Source organism: Monopterus albus, unplaced genomic scaffold (genome assembly GCF_001952655.1).
Source record: "Monopterus albus unplaced genomic scaffold, M_albus_1.0 scaffold119.1, whole genome shotgun sequence".
Taxonomy (NCBI): domain Eukaryota; kingdom Metazoa; phylum Chordata; class Actinopteri; order Synbranchiformes; family Synbranchidae; genus Monopterus; species Monopterus albus.
Window position 1 is genome coordinate 863,808 of NW_018127999.1, and position 24,818 is coordinate 888,625.

General features: G+C 41.4%; 1 protein-coding gene across 2 annotated transcripts in view; it reads left to right on the forward strand.

Annotated features, from left to right (window-relative positions):
• jade2 (jade family PHD finger 2) overlaps nucleotides 1–24,818 on the forward strand; it is a 148,175-nt gene that overhangs the window by 63,672 nt on the left and 59,685 nt on the right. For both annotated transcript variants that reach the window (XM_020611973.1, XM_020611974.1), the window contains exons 5-8: nucleotides 16,344–16,498; nucleotides 19,819–20,030; nucleotides 21,377–21,544; nucleotides 24,504–24,620. In XM_020611973.1, the coding sequence (XP_020467629.1) occupies nucleotides 16,344–16,498; nucleotides 19,819–20,030; nucleotides 21,377–21,544; nucleotides 24,504–24,620 (652 nt within the window). The remainder of the gene's footprint in view (nucleotides 1–16,343; nucleotides 16,499–19,818; nucleotides 20,031–21,376; nucleotides 21,545–24,503; nucleotides 24,621–24,818) is intronic.

The following is a 24,818-nucleotide window of genomic DNA, read 5'->3' on the forward strand; positions in this document are numbered from 1 at the left end:
GTCTAGCTTGACAACATGACAGCAAAACCACATCTCTCTCCCTGTTTGTCTCTCTCCCTCTGCCACCAACTGGTTTGTGTTAATATTCATGACCTGTATATGTTTCACAGAACTGAAAACACTTGACTGTCTGCTCCCATCACTTTCTCTCACTGTGTGTGGTTGGAGAGCGACAATTCTTCATTCTGTAACCCCACATTCTGTATTTATGCCCCCCCAATCTCCTCGGCTGTATTCAAGGCACCACTCTGGGCTTTGACAGTGAGAAGGAGGGAGTTTGGAGACTCTTCTGGCTGTTCTTCTGAAACACTAGATATAGCAGGATTATAAATCATAGAATAGATCAGATTAGATCTGATTAGATTAGGTTTGATTAAATCAGCCCTGTGGGGAAATCAGGCCTTTGCTGGAGCAGACAGCAGCCTGCAGCTAAAGAGCACAGCCAAAATAAAAGTGTGCAAATGAAAAGAGTGCAAATGGAAGTTTGAGGCTGTAGGGCAGCCTACATCTTTATGTGATAGGGGTGGTAGCTGGCTATCTATTGGTTTGGATGGTGACTAAAAGACTCAGATTAGCCAAATCTTGTCTCCAGGTTATTTTGGCATCTTATTTTTCTGTCTATCCATCTATCAATCCATCCATCCATCTGGCTACATTAAACTTTTGGCTGTTGTCTGGTTAATGCACTCTCTACAACCTGACCTGGTTAAATGGCAAAGAAGCAGATTCAGAACATAATCCCTTTTCCATCACCTGGTACCAGCTCAACTCAACTGTTCTACTCAACTCTACTCGCTTTTGGTACCAGGTGCTTTGTTTTCCCCCACAGTGTAGCTGGTTGTCACAGCGATGCTGCATGAAACCTCTATTAAGTTTTTGGCTCATGGTGTTGACATGGCAGACTCAAAGCTGTTATAATTTTCATCATGGGACTGTTATTGTTCCATTTTATTGTTTTGATAGCTGACCTATCATACCATGTACATATCAGATTGTTTCTCCACTCTGACCTTAATACAAAGCATCCCTGAATCCTGTCCCTGCCCAAGCAAAGAGCTTGGTGACTTGACACATACATACAAACATACAGTCTACATTGTCTTTGCTGTACCTGCTATAGCTTGTAGCCTTGCCTGTGTAAAAGATGGACAGCCTGACAGCTCCCAGAAGTGAAGCCATCGCAAGTTGATTGCCCCCTGGTGGCTGGTTGCAGTATAGATCATAAACTCTGAACTGAGCTAAAAACTCCAAGTACAAATAAAATACATTTTTTGCAGAGGTGATTTCTGTCATATTAGGTAGATATTATTATGCCGATGTGTGTACAAGTGGTCATATAGTATCTGGTAATTTAGTTTTTAATAAGTTATATGATGATATAACAAGGGGTGCGTTTTGAATGATTTGACAGATTTGATTGGCGTTCTCATATATCACTCAACTTCTGGTCACTAGTGCGCAGAATCTGGTTGCAAAATGCCAAAATTGTCACTGTATTTATGATATTTTGGATAGTGGAGGGAAGTGGTGACATGTCGTCCATATTTATATCCACTCAGTGTGCTATACCTGCTACCTGAGTGATTCATTTTTACAATATTTGATATCTTCTCCTTGTCTTGTTTTAAGGTTGGAAATATTAGTTTGTTTCTTGGATGTTAAGATATTTGCAAATCCTAAAAGCTGAAGAGTGGATGGGATAAATGAATTTCTGATGAGTAGATTTGATTCTGAATTAAAATTCAATAAAATGCTAATGCAACCTGAGGCCTCATGTGAGAAATCTTGGGGTAGTATTTGATGGTGCTCTTAAGCTGGACGAACAGATAAAGTCTGTAGTTAAAGCCAGTTTTTTTCAATTGAGACTTTTGGCTAAGGTTAAACACTTTCTTTCTTTTAGTGATTTTGAAAAGGCAATTCATGCCTTTATTAGCACTAGACTGGATTATTGTAATGCACTGTATACTGGCATTTCTCAAGCCTTAATGTCCCGATTACAGTTGGTCCAAAATGCAGCAGCTCGTCTTTTAACTAATACGCGGCGCCATGAGCATATCACTCCAGTCCTTGCCTCTCTACATTGGCTTCCTGTTCGTTTTCGGATTGATTTTAAATTGTTGATGTTTGTCTATAAGGCTGTACATGGTCTGGCACCTTCATATATTTCTGAGCTTGTGCGCTTTTATACTCCAGAAAGGACACTTAGGTCTTCGAACCAGTTGTTCCTGGAAGTGCCGAAGTCCAGACGGAAACATTGCGGGGACGGAAACATCTACTTTGTCAGTTCGGGCTCCTATACTGTGGAATGGTCTGCCACGGGAGATTAGATCTGCTCCGAACCTGTTTGTTTTTAAATTACTTCTTAAAACGCATTTGTATTCACGGGCCTTCGACAATTTTATTGATTGATGTATTTGTTTTGACTATGTATTTTTCTTGTCATTTTACTGTATAGATGTGTTTTATCTGGTCTTAGGTATCTTTATTATTATTATTATTGTATTCCTTGCTGTCAATCTGGTGTAGGAAGGGGATTATTTTGTGTATAATCAAGCACACATCCAGCATAGAGACACTACAGTACAGTAGACTGCATTTCTTGCTGGAGAAAACTGACTAATCCTCATCCCACAGCAGGTGAAAACCAATTTACACACACACACACACAGCATGTACAGAATGTAACTTTGATGGCATCATCTAAAGCAGGGTGGCATGTGAGGGGTAAAATAACCACCTTTTCTCTCTGTGACCATCTCTACCTCCTCTTACTGCCTTTTGCATTCCTTTATTTTACTCCCTCTCTCACTCCGTAGCCTCCTGTCTTTTCCCTTCCTTTCTGCTCTCTTATCTTTCAGGGAGCTTTTTAAAACAACTCCCACACATCTACTCTGATCTCTCTGACAAAAGCACACAAGCAAAACACATGCACACACAGACATATGGGTGCGCAATTTGCGATCCTTCTCATGCATGTAATGAGAGTCTGAGCCCCCAGAAACAAAATAGAGCTTGGTTATACATGCACACCTTTACACACAAAGACACACAATGCAGATGCATTTTGCTTTCAGAGAAACTTACATAAGCACTGACACCCTCTTATATTTCTAAACACTGCGATCATAAACACACACAGAAGAACAGAGGCTAGGCAGTGCTATCAGACCGAAAGCCTATCAGTGTTTTTTCACAAGACCTATTATTTGCTCTGCAGCCTGTTTTTCTGCAGCATTTTATTGGGTCTGTATCAGAGAACACCTTGGCTGTAATTTCAGCACGAGCCAGAGGGCAGCTAAAGCTGTCAAAATGTGGCACTGCAATCTTCTTGTTTTTATCATCCTCACACTGATCAGACAGCCAGGCCCATGTACCTCATCACACATCTTTTACAGTGCTATTGGATAAAAAGGAGCAAGTCGGTCAACTTGAAATAATCAATAAGTACTTTCATCATCTTAACAAGTCAAGGAGTTTAAGTATCTCGGGGTCTTGTTCATGAATGAGGGTAAAATTGAGTGTGAGCTTGACAGGCGGATAGGGGCAGCATCCGCAGTATTGTGAATGTTGTACCATCACATTCACATCGTGGTGAAGAAGGAGCTGAGCAAAGCTTTCAATTTACCAGTCAATCTACACTCCAACCCTCATCTATGGTCATGAGCTGTGGGCAGTGGCTGAGAGAATGGGATCGCGAATACAAGCCACTGAAATGAGTTTCCTTCACAGGGTGGCTGGACTTAGCCTTAGAGATAGGGTGCTGAGTTTGGACATTTGGAAGGGACTCGGAGTAGAATCATTGCTCCTTCACATCAAAATGAGCCAGTTGAGGTGGTTTATCAGGATGCATCCAGGGTGCCTCCCTTTGGAGGTCTTCTGGGCACGTCCAACTGGTCGGAGACCCTAGGGCAGACCCAGAACACTCTGGAGAGATTGCATACCTCATCTGGCCTGGGAATGCCTCGGAATCCTGCCGGAGGAGCTGGAACAGCCGGGGAGAGGGATGTCTGGACTTACCTTGATGAACCTGCTGCCACTGCGACCCGATCTCAGATAAGTGACTGACTTAGAGCTGCAACTGACCTAGAGCTGCCCGTGGCACAGGCTGGTCTGCCCACGGCGTTGGGTCTGGGCGCGGCTGTGGTGCTGCCATTTGGGTACGGCACCTCCCTCATATCTGGCGGAGCTCATTGGCTCTATCAGCGGTCTTGTTTTGGCGGGCTCTCACTGAGAGCTGGGTTGTAAGCAGTCCCGATGCGACTACCATCTGCTCTGGTTTGTAACATTACTGCTCCTCCAACTGGGCAATGAGATTGTTAATCTCCTGAAGCATTGTCATCGTCTCTGGAGATCCCTCTTCTGACACCATTTGTAGCCTCGGCTGGATAAAGACGGGTCGAAGACCAGAGCTTGTCTTTTTCTCTCTTATTTTCACCCCCCACACACATAACACCAACAGCAGTCTGAACACTAACACAACACAAAACCCTGCCAACCCATAACCATATACAGCCCGTCCTGAGGGGCATTCTGGGGGACCCCACCAAGTGTGTCTCCACCCCCAACACTACCAGTTATTTGATGATATTAACTGATTGACGGTCTGATGCTGTCACTCAGTTTCTGGTCACTACTGCACAGGATCTGGTTTTGAAATGCCAAGATGGCAGTCGCTGTATTCATGATAATGTGGATTCACGTGGTGACACGTCATCCATAATAATATACAGTCAGTGGTTTTAAATGAAATGAATCAGGGAGGAGTTTATGTTGACAGAGCCGCACAATGGTGTTATCTCTCATCAGTGTGTTTGTCCTGTTTGTCGCATCCATGTGTGTAAACACTGTTGCTGTCACTTTCTTTGTGTGTTTCTGTATCTCTGTTTTTGCACATGGTTCTGTTTGTTTTTCTGTCTATCCCTGTGTTTTTCTGTCTCCCACCACACATCCACACACACATCCACACACCCAGTGCCCCTTCCTGTGAGTATTGTGTAATCATTTATATAAGGAGGTACGGTATTAGTATTTCCGTCTAAAAGGAACATAGGGAACATAGCTGGGTGGCAGTCCTGCAGAACAGAGTGACTGTGGAAACTATTAGTTCCCAAACTGTTCACATCAGTGAGCTGCAAAACACACACTTTTTTCAGTGCTGTTTTATTTGTATATTGTTGTTGCAGTCTTTGAGGGCACTTAGTGGGTATTCATACTGTGATTACACCAGCTCATACATAATGACTTTAAGGTGAAGTAATGTGTTCCTGACTTTCCTAGAATTGGCTGCAACCCTCTTAAAGGGACAGTCCATCCCAGAATGACTGTTCTTACATACTCTTACACATCCCCCAGTGGGAAGTCCATTTATATGGCCACCATACACGTGACTGTGGTAATGGATTTCAGTCTTTCACTGCCTTTTGTTTAAACTATTGAAGTTAAAGGCATCTAGTTCCAAAAAAGGCACGAAGTGATAATCTAATTTCTCTTGAACAGCTTGTGCTGTAACCAGGCACTTGGCAGTTTCCTGCAAGTGAACACCCTGGAAAAGTTACCGTTTCTTCTTTCAGGAGATTTTAATTCAAATTTTGTGTTTTAAACATGCGGGCTATTAGCTTCAATGGCTTTAGAAATTATTGTGTGGTACCAGGCGTTTTATGTTTTTATTTTTTACCACAAGTAGCACTGTGATGCAGTGGATCTCCATTTTGTTACTGTCTTGCACATCTGCAAGGAAGCCCATGCATGTGTGCACAGTTCTGCCAGGGGTTATATTATACTGCTCAGCATTTAATGGTAGTAATTCTCCAACAAATATAGCAATGTGCCAAAGAAATAAAGTAGTAAGGTATGTTTCAAATTATTTTCAGGCTGTAAATTTTATTAAATGTCACTCATTTTATTTTTACTTTAGTACATTGCAAATGTTGAAGGTTTAATCTAAACAGATTAGGAAAGGGATTCAAAAGGACTGAGACTAGAAACTGGACTCAGATTTGATAACATGAACTCCAGCCCTACAGGTGGATATATGGTGAAACTTAGAAAGAGAACGCTGTGGAGGTGAGTTTCCTGTCTGTTCCCGCTTTTGCTTTTCATCTTTTTGAGTCTCCTGCCCCCCTCGCTGCCCATCTCTCACTCCTGTGCCTCTCTGGCTCCCAACTAACTGGGTGGAAAATATGAATGAAAACATTTGCCCCCCTCGTCTACCCCAACCCTGCTTCAGGCACAAGCACACTACCCATTGCTCTCTTTCTCACCCTCTCCTCTGCCCCCCCTTGCTTTTATTTTCCTCTTGATATCATAGGACTCGTCTCATTTGTTTAACATTGTTTGCACATTTCAGAAGACAGAATTGAAAGAAAGGAATGGGGGCATGAGTTCTGGTGTTTCGTTTTTTTTTTTTGTTTGTTTTACTGTTTATGTAACTGGGAGTTTGGAGAGGGGAGGAGGAGGGCAATCAGGGCGACACACTGAGAGTGGTGTGTGTTCTTCTGTGTGCATATCCTTGTGTGTTTGTGTCAAAATCTATTTAGGAATGTGTGTGGTCATGTGTGTTAGATTTTGCACATCTTTATTCCTAAGTCTTGAAAACATTTTTATGTGGTGTGTGTGTGTGTGTGTGTGTGTGTGCCTTTCAGTGTCTGTGTTCGGCAGCCTGCAGTGCTTTAGAGGAGTGGTGTTAATAAGTCTGAGTCATATCCATGACAACGGGCAGGCTGTACTGGCATCTGAACCACAGAACAAAATGACAGCTCACTGTGAAACACGGTGACACTGGCTTCCTGTGTACCAAACAATCCTCTTAACTCGATGAGTTATGAGAATGAGACATTGATTCTCTTGATCGTTGACCTAAAAGATGAACTTTATGCGCTCAGAATCTCAGTGATGAAGCATGTTCATCATTTACCTTTTGTAGTGATTTAATATGATTTTAATTTGGGAGTAATTCGAGCTTTGTGTCACATTGGGAGGTTGGCAAATTTACTCATTAGCTAAAATGAGATTTGGGCTGGAGGTTGCATTTTGTACAGTTTGTCCCACCCAGGTATCCGTACTTTACATAATCATTAGGATAATAAATGTTTGAGCATCCTTTTCACAGTATCATTTTAATCGGTTATATGGTCCTAACACAGATATAGACTTGACAATGGTGGCACAAGATGTTATATTCCTGGTTGTTATGGACAGATATTTTGAAGTGTGTACAAAAACATGACAGGTAAGGAGGTGGAGAAAGAGAGTGACAGTAAGCGAGACAGAAAGGCAGAAACAGAGTAGAGACGATAATGAAGCCACATTTTTCATTCATGAGTTCCTGCTTAAAATGCTAATTCTCCAGATTCTCATTTAAAAATGTTCGTTCTATCTTTAGTGCTCAGTGCTCATTACTGTGGTGCTTCTACACGCCACCTTCCAGAGATCAACTGTCAGTCAAACAACATGGGCAGCTCTGTTACATCCTGTCCTTGGTATTTCTCTTGAAAAAAAAGTTAGTTGTTCCTCCTTATTTAATCTCAGACACAAACCTGAGTTTCTGCTGGGAGAAAATGTGGTTTCCGTAGATACAGTATCTTGTATTTCAGTTATTAATATTTACAGTCTGTTCTGTCTCCTGCTGCTACTTGTTGCTCAGCTTTTTCCTACAGGGGTAATTAATGTTTTATTTAACGTGATCGTCTGATCAGATTTTCAGCAGCTTCACTAAGTGTTTGTAAAGTGTAAACGAGGAGGCAGCTTTAAACTAGTGCAGAGTCTATGTGGTGAGAGAGATATGCAATAAAGACGGGACTGAAACCTGCTTTACATGATCTGTGTTTCTGTTTCCGTGTGTGTGGTTTTTTTATCTGATTGCTATAAAAGCAACACAGGGTGAGTCATCTCTGAAAGGTCACTGTGTAAATGATGTTTGTGTGTTTGGGGAGGTGATTGATTTGGTTTACATGAATATGACATGAAGATGACTCATTGCTTCCAGGGATCACTGTACAAAAATTTATGTGTGTGTTTGAGAGACAGTTACATTATTTATTCCACATAAATATCACAAAGATGACTCTCTGTGCTAAGGGATTGCTGTGTGTGTGTTTTCCATATAAATATGACATGAAAATGATTCACTTCTCCAAAACATCACTGTAACAACTCACCAGTATGTGTGCTTGTGCATGTGTTTGTGTGTACACATCAGCAATTTATCTGTCTGGTTCTGCCAGTCCAGTTCCTTCTACTTTGTGGATGAACCTATGTATGTTTGTATATGTCAGTACTGATGACACATTGGTGAATGGGGTTTGAAGGCAGATGAAACAAGCTACAGAGTCTTTCTTATGTTTATTAAATGATGCATTTCATCTGATGGCAGTGCAACAAATGCCCATGTGGGAGCACTATTTCAGGAGATGCTCCTATGGGTCCTTTGAGAGGAAAGGGACAAATGACCTATATGGCTCGTATAGGTTGGAGGACTTGTTTCCACATTTTGGGGAATAATATGTTATCATTGTGCTCACAGATCGTTTGTGTGCTTCTATTGCCTTCGGTGAAAAATACCGTCCTAGCCATATTAAAACTGTTATGAAGATGGACAAGCATTTTTGTCAGTAGTTAACACACACACTCACAAACACACATCTCTTCCAGTACTCTGCAGGGCTGCCCCTGTGCACTGGGGTGGGTAACCCTGTTGCCCTGTTGGGTGCTGGCCTAATTCTCCCACTCCAGTCTGTGCGCTGGTACAGGAGTGAGTTTTAGAGTTGGTGGATTTCTATGGGTCACCCAAAGATAAGTGGCTGCTGGCACAGCTCACTCAGTCTCTCTCACACCATGACAGAGGTATTCCAAGAATGAGAGATTATTTCAAACACACACACACAGACAAAGTGTGTATTGTTCATACAGGAAAGTGACTGTATGCATGTGCCAAGAATGGTGCACAGTATATCAGTGGTTTAATCTTCTAATCCTCACCTTTAAGCTTGTCAAAGCATAGCAACTGATAGGTACAGATTATTGGGGTTTTAATTTATCCTTCAGACTCTACAGCGAGTCAGATTTCTGTCCCTGTGATTGTGCAGATAGATGCAGTGGCTGTGGTGCTGCTGTTGAGCAGATTTTACATTTACTCAACATAAAATGTATTTTGTATCACACTGGGAAATTCAGAAGGAGAATAGAGAATTTTGACTCTTTGCTTCTGTAACTAATAGCTGTCACTAATTTGGCTTTTTTGCACAACTTTTTGCCAGCTTGTAAGTGCTCAGACTTTTATGTTTTATTAACAATGTGCTATTTGCTTAATAAGGCTGATGTTAGCGAACAGCTCCAAAAATGTAATAATTTCTGATGTTCTTCTCATTGTGGAGTGCTGAACCTGCAAATGATGAAATTTTAATTGTGGCTCAAATTGTTAACAAAGCTGTCTTTGCATGTTTTGAAGAGGTGAAACATTTCACAAGCAATTACCAATATTTCCAGCTTAAATGACAGCTGCTACTGGCAAATTTAATCAGCTGGAGCTAATTAAGAGTATTTCTGTGAGTTGGTAAAAAAGACTTTTGCTAGGGTTTTGTGCTCTCAGACAGGCAGCTGGCAAATAGCAAGGTATATGTGGAATGTAAATGAAGGATAAGTGGCAGATTCTGAACATTAGGTCTTTTAGTTAAACTCTTGTTCAACCACATTCCTCATTTCCCTCCTTAATCCCTTCCACCTTACATCTCTTTCTTTACTCATTTGCTTCTTTAATCCCTAATCTTTCCTTTTTCTCAGTGTATTTCTCAGTTTCTTGCTTTTTACAGTATCAGTCATCCTCCCTCCTCTTTTTTTCCATTCAGCCTCATATATGTCTCCAACCTCATTTAGCAGGACGTCCTGTTCTTCTTGAATGATCTGTTAGAAGTTGATGTCTGTTTAAACTAGATGTGTCCTGTGTGGGCAGAGTCAGACGGAGCTCAGTCGCTGTCGTTCTGCCCACACTGGAAAGGTCTTATGTAAACATCATCCACTTCATCCCTCCTTGAGAAGACCGTATTATTGGTGTTGTATGAAAAGGAGAAAAGTGAGATTTAAACAGTGGGTAGAAACATGGGGATGAGGATAGAGAAGGAAGCCAAGCTGACTTTTTCTTACCTGACTTCATTGTTTCTCTTTATCTCTTGGTGTTTTCTATTTAGACCAAAGTGTAACTTTCTCTGCTTTGGTTTCATGCACTCCTTTCTCTTATAGTTTCTCTTAAATAATTGCCAGTTTAGTATGTGCACCCAGCTAATGCATTAAATCCTACCTTCATGATAAAAGTTTTAAGTTTTACATTTTTTATTGAAACTGTGTTAAAGGTGCAGATTCAGCTTTGTGCTCCTTTTGGAGGCTAATCACCTGATATCAAATATCTGCAGATGGAAAAAATATTAGCAACAACTGAGTGAATTACTTGAGCTGATATACATTTATTCATTTGCTTGTTTACTTACAGTTGAGATGGTTTTCCTGCCATCAAGTATTACTATTATTAACTAATAGTTACATACGTATCACACTATTTATGTACATACTTTGCAGGTTATAAATTGCTATATACCAAAAATCAACCTGTAATGCTAAATGGTGCACGATCATACAATGGAGGATATTTACTCAGGTTTTGCAGCTCATTTTTTGGCACTAAACAGTGAGATTACAAATTATAATTTGTGTCTTTGTCTCATGCAAAATGTATTTTAAGGTGTTCTCAAGAATCGAGAAGGAGGGAATGGAGGTTTATACAAATACCCTCAGCGCCTGATTTACCACCGCTGTGACAGAGGGAGCTGTAGCTGAAATGTGACATCAAGAGGAAGCAGGTGTAAAGTTTGCAGCCCTACTCTCAGTGCGGCAGCTGTCAGTCATCTGAGATCTCGACTGAGTTAAGAACGTGTTTAAGGAGGGAGAGGGTGTTTGTAAATCGTGCTGCTCTCCAGAGGAGTACGTGAAGGACTTTTACAGGCTTCAGGTCAAACCAGATTACAAATTATAATTTGTGTCTTTGTCTCATGCAAAATGTATTTTAAGGTGTTCTCAAGAATCGAGAAGGAGGGAATGGAGGTTTATACAAATACCCTCAGCGCCTGATTTACCACCGCTGTGACAGAGGGAGCTGTAGCTGAAATGTGACATCAAGAGGAAGCAGGTGTAAAGTTTGCAGCCCTACTCTCAGTGCGGCAGCTGTCAGTCATCTGAGATCTCGACTGAGTTAAGAACGTGTTTAAGGAGGGAGAGGGTGTTTGTAAATCGTGCTGCTCTCCAGAGGAGTACGTGAAGGACTTTTACAGGCTTCAGGTCAAACCATGCTTCAGTTGCTGAACTAAATGAGATGATCTGACTGGCAGGAGACGACGTGACTGCAGCTCCGAAATTCTTCAACCATATTAAAGTTCAGTCACTGTAAATTGAGACTTTCTTCTGCGCTCCCTCTCGGCCCACACTTGTGCAGTTCAGGCACCAGGTTCTTGTTAGTGGCCATGTATTCAAATCAACACAGCCACAGCTGTGTTGATTTACATCGTCCGTATTGGTAAATACGCTGTACATTATAAAGATTGCATCGCAGCAATATTTTGTGCACCTGACAGTGATTTGCATCAGGGTTAGTAAATATCTCCCTTATATGTCCAATGCTTGTCAGTCTAGTTATTTTGTTTAAGATACATAACACACTAAGTCTGCTGTTTGTGTTTTGTGGATGCTGCAAGAGTCCAACCTTGCAGCTGTAAAAGTCATTGGCTAGATCATCTGCTGAAGTGATGATAGGAGTTTTAGTAGTATATTTCATTTTTTTTAAGCCCCGCACACACACAAACATATAAATCACCTGTTCTCCCTGCCAGACTCGTATAACGTCCTTTACAGCAGTGTTACACCACAAGATATACGCCACAGTTCCCACTACTCTGCTCCCCAGAGGCAGTTCAAGTATAGTAAACCAAAGACACTTGTACACAGGGGACTAAGGAAAGACTGAGTAGGGAGGGCATTCGGTTTTCATTGTTTTAAGAATGAGAGCCCTGCTGTGTGTAGTTCCTCCTGATAAATTATTCATGGCATGCAGTAAGATCAAAGCAATATCAGCTGTTGCGTTGTTATAATTCCAAGGAGGGAACATCTGAATTTCCCCCTTCGCTGTTCTTCTCATTAGGACTCCTCAAATGTAAACAAGTGATTCTCAAGGTTTATGAGGTTTATTTTTTGCTAAAATAATCTTCCCATAGCTTTGTAAAAGGAAAATAATGTTTGAATCAGAATTTAGAAATATCAGAAATCTTGTTTTCAGCATACCTTCTACCTTAATAATTGGAGCAAGTTCTGGACTTAATACAGTTACTGCTAAATTGCTTCTTTCCCAATGATAATTTGTATGTCGTGTATTTATTTGAGCCTTGTCAATAATCCAAAGCAAAGAAATGGCTGTAAAGTGATCCCTAAGTTGACCCACAGTGAAGCTGCACAAGTATTCTGCCCAGTTCTCTCCGTGTGAAGAATTATGCTCTTATCCTGTTAAATCGGTAACGAGCAGTGTTGTTGATTTGTGCAGAAGAAACGAGAAGTGAAAAGTTGACAAGCCCAATCCAAAACACAAAACAGTCACCCTGGAGCACCTTTAAAAATGCATTGGGTCAGTGAAATGTAAATAGAAAGTGCATGTGTGACACAAAAGGTGTTGGCTCGTACAAGGTGTTGGCTCGTACAGTATAAATGTCTGAGGTATCAACTCGATAAGCAGTGGTGTAATTATGTTCTGTGCTGACAGATGACTCTGCCCTTTCCCTCTGCTTTTGTTGTCACTAAGAAGTCTTTGCACATGGTTTTGTTTACCTACATTTTGTCAGGTCTCTGGGCGTATGTCCTGTACATGTGTTTGTGTGTTATATGATACTTGGAAGAACATGTTGTACTCTGACCCCACTGACTCACATCCTGTTGGATGGGATGAGTTGACATGATTATGTGGCGATGCTTTCCTTTCATGTCTCGCCTCATGTTTGGTCTTCTTTACCTCTGACGTCCAAGCTAGAGGCTCGTCTCACATGTCAGCACAATAGCAACAGACACAGCACCTGGAAAACATTGTCTTGCAGTAGTCCTGTATGTATCTTTAAAAACACTTTGAATGGTTGTTCCAGTTCTTTTGAACTGATGTCTGTAAGACAGAGAAGGTTTCACTTCAAACATGGTATCGACTTTCAGTTTTGCTCGAAATTTACACAGGTTTTCGTGTTCGGTAGAGGAGTTAGGATCAAAATAGTATGTCTCCTGTTTTTTATGATCATATTTGTGTCCTCATTTTCTTTTTTCTCTGTCACTTTCTTTTGTTTTATATTTCTGAAGCCCTACCAGTCTCAGCTAGGAGCCAAACAAACACCAGTAGAGTCATAAAACTAAGTGTAATAAAGTCCAACAGAATCCACAAAGCTAAGAATATCATAGAATCTAAGAGCATTCTGCTGATTACATCTTAGCATAATACTGACTGGGTATCACATTATGGACTCAGCAGTCGATTCTGGCTTGATCATATTCCTCTGACTGTCAACAACTTCTATGAAGAGACCAAAACAACAATGAAATGATCCACTAACGAGATCTGCCTGTGTGTCCAAAGCTTCATATAATTCCGTCTGTGCTGTCTCCACTGTGGCACTGGGTGACATATAACCAGTGTAGGTCAGTTTATTTTTCCTGCTATCTTCAATATGCATCTGAGCAGCAAATGTCTGTTAACAAACTGTTGAAATAGTCCCTGTTTAGCTGCAATGATTAGTTCACAGAAATGTATCTGCAACTATTTTGATTAATAGAATAAAATTGATTTAATAAGAAAAACATGCAGATGCTGGTTCCAGCATCTTAAATCTAGGATTTTGAGATATTAAAATGTGAATGTAGAATATAAAGATTTCTTTAGCAAATATGGATAAATAAAACAAGACCTCAGAAAAGTAGATGAGGTCATTTGAAGAGCTTTTATATTTTGCCTTTGTTTTCACGCCTTCCAAACAGGTTAATCTGCTAAACAATAAACTAATAGTGACATTAATCCATTCTGAGAATATTTGTTGCTGCCTTATTGTACGGTTGTTGTAGGAAGTTATTTAGCCTTTTTAATGAAATGTTGTAGTTGTGTTGTGCTTTTAAAGCTGTCTGTCTTCATTAAGAGGTTGAGTTTCTCAGACAGAGGCGGTGCTGAATGAACATCATCACCAGCCCTATCATCCACTAATGCAGTAACACCACCCACTAATGCAATAAGACACTGTAGTTGCTCTTATCGTTACGTAACAGAAACAACAGCCCAGTGTCTCCAGTATGAAACCCATTCCACCTCTTCTTTTGTGTGTGTGTGTGTGTGTGTCCATCTTGTGTGTCTGTCTCTCTCTCTCCCCGCCAGTCGACTGGCCGGGCCTGTTGGTCCGGGATCAGATATCAGCTTGACACTGGGCCAAACAGGGTTCAGTTTTCTACCCTTCTGTCCCCACAGACAACTTAAGATATTTGTGATTACACGTTTGCATCCATTGATCCTGCACCAGCTGTTTAAATTGGCTTTTTGCAGACAGACATTGATCAGATTTGTGCTTTTATTAGATAAATGGATGCAGTATCAGCAGGGAAAATGCTGTTGATCACTGACTGATCTGAAAATGCAAGGGCCCAGTGGCAGCTGGGGCATGTGCACATACACAAGTAAGCCACAAAGCATTGTGCAGAGCATTTGTACATGCGCAGGGCAATGTCCTGTGTGTTCACTGAGAGATTTGCAAACTCCACTACGAGAAAGCCATGTAAGAAAGTTAAATTAAGAGGTAGAAGAGGGGAAAGATACAGTAAGTGGATGGAAGTAGTTGTGAAAAATTGAGGTAAAGTGTGGCTGAACAGAAAGGGAAGAGGGTGAGGAGAAAAATGAGGAAGGCTAACAAAAGAATGCTACAGTGAGGAAGGATGAACTGGAAATAAAAGTGGAGAAGGGTGATGACACATTTTAGACAAGTCGATGTTTTATAGTTGATCACTGTACATTTACTCCTTCCCACACTGATTTGGCTTTTTCCTGATAGTCACAGTAAAATCACGCCAATAGAAACTTGTTTAAATTTTATTCAAATGTTTTAGCTTATTAATCACAATTGTTATAAAAAATATGTATTTGGTTGGTTTTGTTCTTTTCACTGTATTAACACATGTGAAATGTCATTTCAGTGAAGATTACTGAATTAATTAGTGTCAGTGGTGGTGATGATAATGGGAGGATAATGATGAGGATGATGATGATGACAGCTGCTTGATGCTGATAACAGCTGAGTGGTATGATAATGAAGCTTTGAAGATTAAACGCAGAGCTGAAAGTTGTGATCGCTTCACCTTTTTCACACGAAGGTCATGGCTTCACCAGGCGAGTGAGTGAATAATATGTGTGCGTGTGCCAAACATACACTCGCCTGTTATGGAGAGATGGTGTGTGAACATGTGTGATCTGTACAGTGTGCCAGTTTTTCTCTTATTACTCTGGCGTGGTCGTGTTTCCCTGCCTGATGGATGGAGTGTGTTAGTGTATTTCTGCTTTATTTTCAGCATTTTCGTCTGCATGTGTCTGTCGGCTCTTAGATTATTAAGATGTTTTACACTGGCCTTTTATGTGTGTATGACTTCTTATTAGTTCCTAGTGGGTCAAGCAGAGTTCCTGACCCCATTTCCTGCTGTTGTTGACAGAGGCTCAGGCCCAAGGCTTCTGAGACCAGACACCGCCTGGAGGGGTTCGCTCTCTCTCACTGCTGCTTACAGCCACTCGATCTGCCATTGTTTTGATAGATGTTATTTTCTTCCTTTTTGGCATCCATCAAAGTCTGGTTCAGTTTATCTGGACCAAGGGGTCAGGACCTGAGTGTAAGGAAGAGCCCTAGACATGAGCAGGGCTTCCTGATAGTTCCTTTTGTCATGAGAGAAGCAGGATTCTGTGTGATCAGCTCTTTATGAGTAAGTGTCTAAATTGCAACTGTAAACACTGAAAATAATGTAAATAGTGTTAAATGATCATTTAAAGTCCCCATGGCTGCTCATGTTGCTCATTTCCAGCCATTTAATGTTTAATCTCGGATATCTCTAGATTAGCTCACCACTCATAACTCCAGATAGTCTGTAATTATTTCAGAATGATAAAACCAGAGAGCCTCTTCCTAAAAACGAGAGGATAGTTCATGAACACTCACAGCTTCTGATGCTGGTGTTGTGTCGCAGGTGGACAGCACAACGAACCGCGACGGCATTAGTCAATTTGAATTTCTCCAGCATTTTTGTCTGTGTTCCAGGTTGCTGCCGGAGTCGACAGGTGGTATGTCCAGCACGAGGCAGGAGACGGAGGGTGACACCCAGCCTCCTCCCACCCAGCTCTACAGCTGTTACGACCTGGATGATCTGGATGTTGCCTGGCTGGAACTGGTCAACCAAGAGTTCAGACAGATGGGTGAGTGCAAACGGACCAGCCGCATAATTTGATAATACCCATTAAACATTTAGGCATTGAAGCATTAAGATGTCGGTAGCTGATCATGACCGCCACCTGCGTCATGTTGAACGTGGTTACAGTTGCTTGTGTTTTGACTTGGCCACTTCTACATGTTGTCTTCTGTAAAATAACTTCCACAGAAATTCTGTGCTGCAGCTATACATCCTCTTCTCTTTTTCTCTTTTTTGCTCCGTCTCCTCTGTTCCTCTTCTTCTATGATTTGCTGTCACTGTCTCTCTCCTCTGTTTTGCCGTAGTGAGGACTGCTGACCTCGAGCATCTTCTCCTGTCTCCCCCACTTTATTCGATATCTGATCGGCTCCTCTCAGATAAAGCATAGTAATTGTGTTTATAAATCCCCGCTGGGTTTTCAGGCCTTTTTTCTGGGACACATTCTCCTTAAATCAAATGCACGCATACACAACCACCCACCCACACACACAGACACACACTGGCTCTTTCTGGAGGAGATGTAGGTTGTTTCTCATAACCTTCAGTGTGTCACCAAACAAACATACACTCGATTGGTTCTCATGGGTGAGGCTGTATGGCTGGACTCAATGATAGGATGATTCAGCATTTTCTGTCTCAGTACGCTGACTACTCCCTACATGCTTGTGTGTGTGTGTGTGTGTGTTCTGAATGTGTACTTATGAGTGTGAGAGACCAAGGTTCTAACTTTGAATATTTAAACACTTTTATGGTTGAGTGTAGATGTGGGGTTACTTTGAAAGCTAGGCCATTGCAGCAGCACAAAACCTCTGTAAACATATAATGATGGGCTGCTTCACTTTGTTTTTTAGTTCTGATCCATTTCCAATACACATCTGCCGATTTCGATACAGATTTCAATACAAGAGCTCTTTTGTTGCAATAAAACAGTCAATGCTAATAAACAAAATATTAAATATGAGTAATGATGGATAAGTGCAACCACTAGATGCCCAGAGGCCAAGGAGACACACACTTCTCCAAATTATTGCACATTTACAAATCTCCACTTTTGGGCTAGAAATAAACATGTGGCTTTGGTTTAGTAAGATTTCACATTTACCATTTAAAATGTCGCCAACTTTAGGGCATTAGTTTATTATTGTTAATAAAAAATGAATGTTGTGTAAAAGCGGTACAATATATTAAAACTTAAAAATTAAAAGAAAAATGTGCACGTGTGTGGATGTTGGATGCTGTGTTGCTTCGAGACAAACAGATAAGTGCAGTCATGAGCACATACATACTGTGCTAAATGTGTATCCACATGTGGGTACAGCCGTCACATCTACCAACAAAAATGTACACAGAAGATGAATGTACAGTAAATACAGCGAAAGTACACACAAGCAGTAGCCAACTTAGTACAGACCTTAGACACACACGCACAATCTGTGTAAATAGTGTTGTTGCTTCCCTCCTCCAGTGTGTGTTCAGTTCAGGATGTAAATGTCACAGCAAGTTAATATCTAACTCTGCTTCCTTTTTCTCTGCTACTTTAAACAACAGTTTCTGTCCTGGACTAGTTTGTAGTCTCTGAGTGCTGTCTATTTTATTTCTTTGCTCATTCCTACCAATGCTTATGGCCAAATTCAAGACTGTGTGATTAAAAGAGTGACCTGTTTTCAACATTAGCAGCAGGTGTTGATGTGCTGTTTTTCTCAAATAATGCAGGTACCAAGCTGTCTGGGTTCAATTCGTCTTTATGTTAATCTGCATCTGCAGCCTGTTCATTAACACCGTTGGCAATAAAATGCCTGAGAATCAGTAAATACACTAAATTTTTGAGTGGGATTAAGTGGCATAAATAATACATAGTTAACAAAACTCCAAGCCGAGAGCTGGCTCTTTCAGATAAATCAATAAATAACCTTCAACTACAGAATCCAGGACAGCAGAAGTTTTTTTTATTGCTGCAAGGAGGATTTTTATAGCCTGAATTCAGAACTTGTGGCATATTATAGTCTTTTCTTTCATGAAAAGATACTTTTTCATACTAGATTTAATGCCTTACTGTTGCCTATTTTGTATAATCACTGTAATCTCATTGGATGTAATGAGCTAATAATATGCCACATCTGTTTGCCACCATCCTGCAACCCAGACTGCAGATTTTTCTAGCACCTCAGGTCCTTTATTTTTCATGAGTATGAAAGCTTGCATTTGCCAGTGAAATCATTTTTCATCAACTTTTAACCAGCCTTGGAGCAAGGCATCACTTTGAGATGCAAATGGAGTAGGAACACTAATGCTAATGCGGACACATATTGGCATGGTGATCTGAGCTGCAGGCAAGAAGGGCTTAACTGCACATTTTAATGTTTTTGGCTTTGATAGCAAATAGGCTTGTCGTGATGGAGAACGTGTTCTGTAGTGTAGAATTTCTTTGATTAGCAAAAAGTCACCTAGAAATCCACATACTGTGCTCCCACATCCTTCAGCTACTGTTCATCCCAATCTGGTCCAGCAGAGAGTGACCATATGAGGTGTGCATGCAAAGTAAAGTGGTGTGCGTTTCCAATTCAAGTGTGAGACGAAGCGTTTCAGCCAAAAATAGCTTGAATTTGGCAAATTGGCCCCCTCGTTTATGGGTTTCCTGTGAGCAGCTAACTTACTGTTATCCTTGTCAATAATAAGAACTCAATGAAACCTCGGAGTGTTGACCCTGTAACTGCACTTTTAATTGCTTTGTACAGTCTCGGTACATTCTCAGATATTCCTCCTTTGCCCTAGCGGCAATGTCTCAACCTCTGCTTTCAACACTTTAGAAATGTTTTCAACCATGGGAGTGGATCTGCATTAAGGCATTTCTACTTTCAAATAAACTGTGTGGCCAGGGTCGAACTGGGACTAAAAAACCAGACCAGTCCACCACATCCAGCCCACGGATACTCCACCAAGCCGCCCAAAGTGCAAATGTCTACTGTATATGTTTCTACTTCGGTTATGGTACAGGTATTCTTGGGTTAGTCTATCAACAATAAATAATATTTAAATAAACACCAGGTATTCTAGGCCTTTGTTCTAGAACCAGGGTATTGTGTCTGTGATCAGTAAAAAGAAAAAAAGGTATGGTGACGTATCTTCACTCCAGTGTGGAAGAAGGAGTTGGGGATGGAGTGGCGCCGATGAGGGTCAGAAGAATAAACAATTAATTATGGGTGGGCAGGCATTTTGCGTTCGCACACACACACAGTAAAGTGGTCGACAGCATGCTATAGAGATCACAGTGAACACGTTGAGTTTGAGAAAATGAGCAAAAACAACTTTGTGTTTTCTCGCCACCAGCCATACCGGAGCTGGATGAGCTGACGATGGAGTGTGTTCTAGTCCAGCTGGAGAGTGTGTGCAAGGAGAAGATGCAGCAGGCCATTGAGACGGAGGAAGGTCTGGGCATCGAGTATGATGAGGATGTTGTGTGCGATGTCTGCCGCTCGCCAGAGGGAGAGGACGGCAACGAGATGGTCTTCTGCGACAAGTGCAACGTGTGTGTTCATCAGGTCAGGAGACAGTATTCATGCGTTCATCTCACTGTTCAAGCTTTGGTCATACTTATGACTTTTCACCATGTTTTTTCTACAGAACAAAAAAGAATCGGAGGGAAAAAAAAACTGTGAAATGCAGAAAATATAAATGTAACTGAGAGACAAACAGCCAATGCAAATAGTTTTCCACAAAGCTGCCTTACATTTACTATGGTACTCACATTTCTCTCCCTGCAACCACATTTGTCAGCAGCGTGAACAGAGCACAAACAGTAGCACTTTAACAAATGGTGTCTGTGACAGCCTGAGGCTTGAGGAGCTCTGCTGTGTTTGTTACACAGTGGCACAGTGTTAATTATTTTGTCAGCCCCTTTGGCACTAACACACCTTCAGCATCATCAGACACTGGACGGAAATAGTTGCTTCCAACTGCAGACCAAATCACAGACCTCTAACATTTCTCTCGTGGAAAAAATACTCCACTCAGTGACCGTGACACAAAATACCGTCTAATGTCTTGCTTAAGTCGCCAGTCAGTATGTCTGTTGATGGAGCTTCATTGCTTCTATATGACATTAAAGAGGTGTTATTTAGATAAAGATTGAATTGATTGGTCTTGGAGCTTTTCAGTCTAAGAGTAGTGTGTTAATAGTAACATATTTTTCTATGTCTGGTAGAGATGAAGCACCTTGTATGTATTTAGACAATTTTTAAAGAAGAAATTTAAACATGCATTCATTTTCTACCGCTTAGTCCCTGAACGGGACCGAAATTTAAACAAAAAATTATTAAAACTTTTAAATGATATACAGCCAGTTCGGCATGTTGAATCAGTGGCGAACCTCGTTGGTGAGAGAAACCACTCTGATTGGCTGTTGAGCTTAGCGAATCAGTGTACGAGAAGAGAACAGCTCGGGGAAGTCCCTTCAGCCTGTTGCTGTAGTCTCCTTGATTTCACCCATTTATTGCGGTTTCTCCTTGTTTATTGTCTCTACGACCTCCTTTCTTTTTCTACAACCAAAAGATCAAGGGCAGAGAGCGGCAGTGCCATTTGCAACTTCTTATCAGACATTCTCTTGATTAGAAGCAGTTATAAATAGCAGCTGTGTTGAACAAGAGCTGGTTTGTTCATCACTTCATCACTGAGGGTTCTTTCAGGTCTGCTTGGTGTGTCTCTGCCCTAAAGTGCAATAATGAAAATGTTAAATTACATTTGCTAATTTGTAAAAAACCTGAATAGGTGGAGTTTGTTACTTCAGACAGAGGCAGACTTTCCCAGAATGCTGCTTTAAAGACAAATCTACCTAGTTCTAAAAAGTCTCTGTCTTCATCTAACTTTTCCTCATCTCTCTCGGTTTCAGGCGTGTTATGGCATCCTGAAGGTACCCCAGGGGAACTGGCTGTGTCGAACGTGTGCTCTGGGCGTCCAGCCCAAATGTCTGCTTTGTCCCAAGAGAGGGGGGGCCCTCAAGCCCACCCGCAGTGGAACCAAGTGGGTCCACGTCAGCTGTGCCTTATGGATCCCTGAGGTGAGGCAGTGGGTCGGAACTGTCAAATACTGTCAGATATTGCTTGGTGTAAATTATTTTTGCAAACCTCCAACACATTTTCTAAGTTTGTGATATGTGGCAGGATGTAATGATAAACTGTTCCATCATGTGCGGTCTCATTTAGCCTTTGTGGCGCTTTTGATGTTTCCCATAACTCATGTCGGAGTTGCAGCTACCAGAAACAATGGCTGTTACATTTGAGTGCATGTAGCTGTAGTCACTGTTAAAATTAGTGCAAAAATCCATCTGTTTTATATGTGCTCACTGGTCAGTGGAGCAAACAGACAGACGTGAGGTGGCCAAACCGTTTGGTCCATGTGTGTATGTAAACAAGTTGCTCTTGGATGAGGTGTCTACACCATGAATAAAACTGGAAAATAAAGCCACCTGAAAGATCGTGAAGTGTTTTGACACATCTGGATGAAGACCCACATACCACAAATTCTGACTTCTGCATTTGTGTTGCAACTGAAGTTCCCCTCAAACAAAACTGCATCCATTTCTGGAAACTTTTAGCCTCAGCACACACTCTTGTTTTTGTGCCCTTTCCAAGACAGAAACATGCTGTAACCCACCACTCTTGTTCCCCAAAAGACTTCACACTAAACTTTTTCTTAAAAAAAGGCTAAAGGGAGAAAGAAGTTGTATACTGAATGAAATGTATGTATGTAATGTAGTTTATGGGAAATGTGGCCTTGACTTTCAGAATCACTTGCACCTGTTAGTTTTTTTTTTTCCAACAGTTTTCTTGTTTATAGTAAATGCCTTAAATACTTCATGCATCTTCTTTAATCGAGAACTCGCTCTTAAGAGTCTGCAGATAAAGTAAACTGATTCACGAGGAACCTGTCTGTCAAGCAGCTGCTCATTTTCATGTGATGTCTTGATGATGTCTATTTCAGAGTCTCCTCTGAAAGCTCTAAATGATGGTCATAAAGCAGCCGTTCATTTCAGAGGTGCATGGATGGATGTGGCTTCGTGTTTTGCACACCTTTAAACCATTAAAGACAGTCAGTTGTGTGTCTTCAGCCTCTTCAGCAGCACACTCCTCCAGCAGATTTCTCAGTAATGGAGTGGCTTCTGGCACCTCCAGCTTTTTACTTCTAATTGCCTTCTGTCACCCTTGATTGGCCTAATTGTTTTTGTTGCTGTGTTCTCTTTTGTTTTCTCTTCCTACCATGGAGGGGGAAAAAGATCATTTGCATATCTGTGCTGTGTGTGTGCATTTGTGTATTTGTGTGTGTGTCCTTGTATAGACTCAGTGTGTGTTCTTGTATGAGTGAAAAGGTGTTAATAGCAGACATATACACAAATAAACACAATGCACACATAGCCACAGTAGATGTTTACGAAATGTGATGGTAGCGGAAATTTCCAGAAAAGAGGCTCTGTGTGTGTGTGTGTGTGTGTGTGTGTGTGTGTGTGTGTCTGTGTCATTCATAGAGACAGCTAGATTGTGTGCACGTGTGTGTGTGTGAGAACATACCACCCTGCCTTCAGATGATGCAGCCCCCCTGCAGTGCTGTGTGTGTAGCTGCCTTCTGCCCTCTGCCTTCAACCCTGAGAGAAAGGGCCTCTCTCTAAATGGCTTTTCGTCTCTCTCTCACACACAGACACACTCAGACATATAAGCCCTCTTTTAAAACCCTTTTCATTTTACACTGTTACTTCCTCCCATTTCCTCTGAAGTGATTTCATATTTCGTCAGTTTTTTTATCTACCGGAATTCAAATGAGAAATAACTTGAGCTAGAGAATATTGGAGAATGAGCATGTTTAAAAGGCCTGTTAATGCACACACACGCACAGAAAGCTTCATTTCTGATTTTTCACTATTTTGAGTATTGACAAACCAACAGAAGCAGAGAAGGTGAAGGAATTGTGTGTCTGCATGTGCAGCCATTTGTGCTATATGTGTGAATATTCATGGTTGAGAACAATCCATTCAATGAACCACAGCATTCAAAAACTGGAAATCATTTTGCCATTGATTGGCTCGTACATCAGCTGTATAAAAGAAGCGAGCGTTGACGGCGATGGCTGTGGCATCATTGTCTGAATTGCACTTTCTATTGACTCCCTCAATGGAGTGAAAATTGACCCCTCACTATGCGGTACAAAAGACATCAATAATAACAGAAAGGGCCAAGGCCGTGGGCTTGTTCTGTGGATGAGGAGACGAGAGGAGGAAAAGAAAACCAGATAAAACCACAAGTGGATGGGAGGGTGACCTGCGGAAATCTGTCGTCCGCTTGTTAACGCAGCATGAAGGGCAAAGAAAACAGGGCCATGCCGCAAATATGAGAATAAGTGAATGGGACAGAGGTGGAATGGATTTTTGAGAAGACACGGGCAGTGGAGGAAGGAAGGAAGAAGTGGCACTTTGCTATGAGGGCTTTCCACTCGATTGTGTGTGGCTAGTTGGCACAGGTCAATGACTTTTTGGTTGCATTTGGTGCAGTGAGGTTCAGGGCCAAAGCTGCTCTGAATAGGCTGCTCAGAGGGAGGGAGTCACACTGGGCTTTACAACAGTGCTGTTACAAGGAGCACATGCAGCGGTGGTCTGGGTCCAGGGACAAGCTTTTGGATTAGATCTACTAGTTTTAGTTTTATCTGTGTGGTTTACAAAATGGGAAAAATCACCATGGCAGGTTTCACAGAGCCCAAGGAGTTGTCTTCATATTTTCCAAAGATGTTCAATTTCAAACAACGTAAAACAGAGAAAAGTAGCTAATCCCCACTATGATTATTTATGACAGCCTACAGAATGATTTCTCCAAATACAATGGTGAAGGCAGAGTGTTTAAGTGTGCTTAGTTTCACCATTTTGTCCCAGAAGATGTCCTTTTGAAAGATGCACAAGAAGGAGTTAGTTGCTACACAGTGCTAATTATTTATCACATTTTGTGCTTTGTTTTTCCTTATGTGTTTCCCTTTAGGTGAGTATAGGCTGTCCAGAGAAGATGGAGCCCATTACCAAGGTTTCCCACATCCCCGCCAGCCGCTGGGCTCTGTCCTGCAGCCTGTGCCGAGAACACACAGGGACCTGCATACAGGTACGTCTCATACACACTTAGTCCTGCAACTGCCCTTTTACAAAATGTCTTAACTCAAAAGTTTCCAGGTTGCAAGCGAGAGCAGACGTCTTTACTGCTCCTCTTGTCAGTTCTACACTTTCAAGTCTTTGAACAAACTCTACAACTATTAAAATGCCTCAAAGAGGGAGAAGAGCTAATAAATCAGAAGCGAATGAG